Source organism: Coenobita brevimanus, chromosome 27 (assembly GCF_032717465.1).
Source record: "Coenobita brevimanus isolate Jiangsu-jjx chromosome 27, ASM3271746v2, whole genome shotgun sequence".
NCBI lineage: Eukaryota > Metazoa > Arthropoda > Malacostraca > Decapoda > Coenobitidae > Coenobita > Coenobita brevimanus.
Window position 1 is genome coordinate 25,052,698 of NC_136980.1, and position 1,098 is coordinate 25,053,795.

The 1,098-nt window shown below is 36.3% G+C and overlaps 1 protein-coding gene across 1 annotated transcript in view; it reads right to left on the reverse strand.

Annotated features, from left to right (window-relative positions):
• Window positions 1-210: 210 nt before the first annotated feature.
• The window catches only part of LOC145394513 (uncharacterized), a 23,543-nt gene continuing 22,655 nt past the window's right edge, over window positions 211-1,098 (reverse strand). The window contains exon 5 of the mRNA XM_080268356.1: window positions 211-218. Within this exon, the coding sequence (XP_080124482.1) occupies window positions 211-218 (8 nt within the window). The remainder of the gene's footprint in view (window positions 219-1,098) is intronic.

The following is a 1,098-nucleotide window of genomic DNA, read 5'->3' on the forward strand; positions in this document are numbered from 1 at the left end:
CAGTGTAACAATCACCACTCCAGTCAGTGCTGCCAATGCTAGCCAGGTTCGCCCAAGCCACAGCCAGCAGCCCAAGCTCGGAAACTCCCCATCAAATCATCGACAACCACTCACCTTCTACTCGTCCTTACTCAACAGCGCGACAATCTGGAGGCCTGGGGATAGTTTCATTTGCAAGAAAAAGAGTTTGTGAGTAATATGGATTTTCAGTTACTTCTCTAAAAGATATACTTTTCCAGATATTAAGATTTAAAAAAGAGCTACAGTATTTTGCCAGAAATGCCCATAGTGAGAATGTGCCAGGCTGAAAATTAACCAGGCATTTGGGGGCTAAAGAAAAAAAAAAAATCGATAAATATCCCAACTTCTTCCATAAAACAACACCTTTATCAATTTATATCGCTGTTTTTTAAAAAGAAACACTCCACTGAAAGTAATTTACAATTGCACTGGTCAAGAGTGCCACACTGAGATATGTTTGCTGCACTCTAGTGCTGGTGTGAGTCATCCCTGTGTTCTGCTCCAGCTATATTCGGCTTATTTAAAAAAAAAATGTTGTTATAAACATGGATTTTAATATTAGCAAATACTAAATTCAAACATGTTATCATTGCAATAAAATATCCATATATAAATAACTATATAGTGTGAAATGATAAAAATACATTTAATTGAAAACTTTAAAAAAAATGTTCTAAAAAAAAGTTACGTGATGGACAAAAATGGTTTTCAGTTTCCAATTCAGGGTCCAGAAATATATAAAAATTGCATGAAAATGCAAAACATTTTTTTTTTTTTTCAGTGTATACCTGTGTAGTCATTCAGGCTGACAAGAGAAAGGGGAGGGAACTTAGAGTGGTATAAATATCTCAGCTATATTACGTCTTGTTTAGAAGGCTTTTGATGCATGGTTGTAGAGGTACAGATATGCTTGCCTTGCTCTCCTCTAGCTGCAAGTCTGCTCCACCGGCATTAGCTTTTGTTCACCATTAGGATGGTGTTAGATTTGGTTAGCTAGTTTTATTATTCCTACCTTCTTTGTAAAGATTAACGGTAGATGTTTGTATCTGTTTCTTGACACAGCCTTTGCATCCCCAC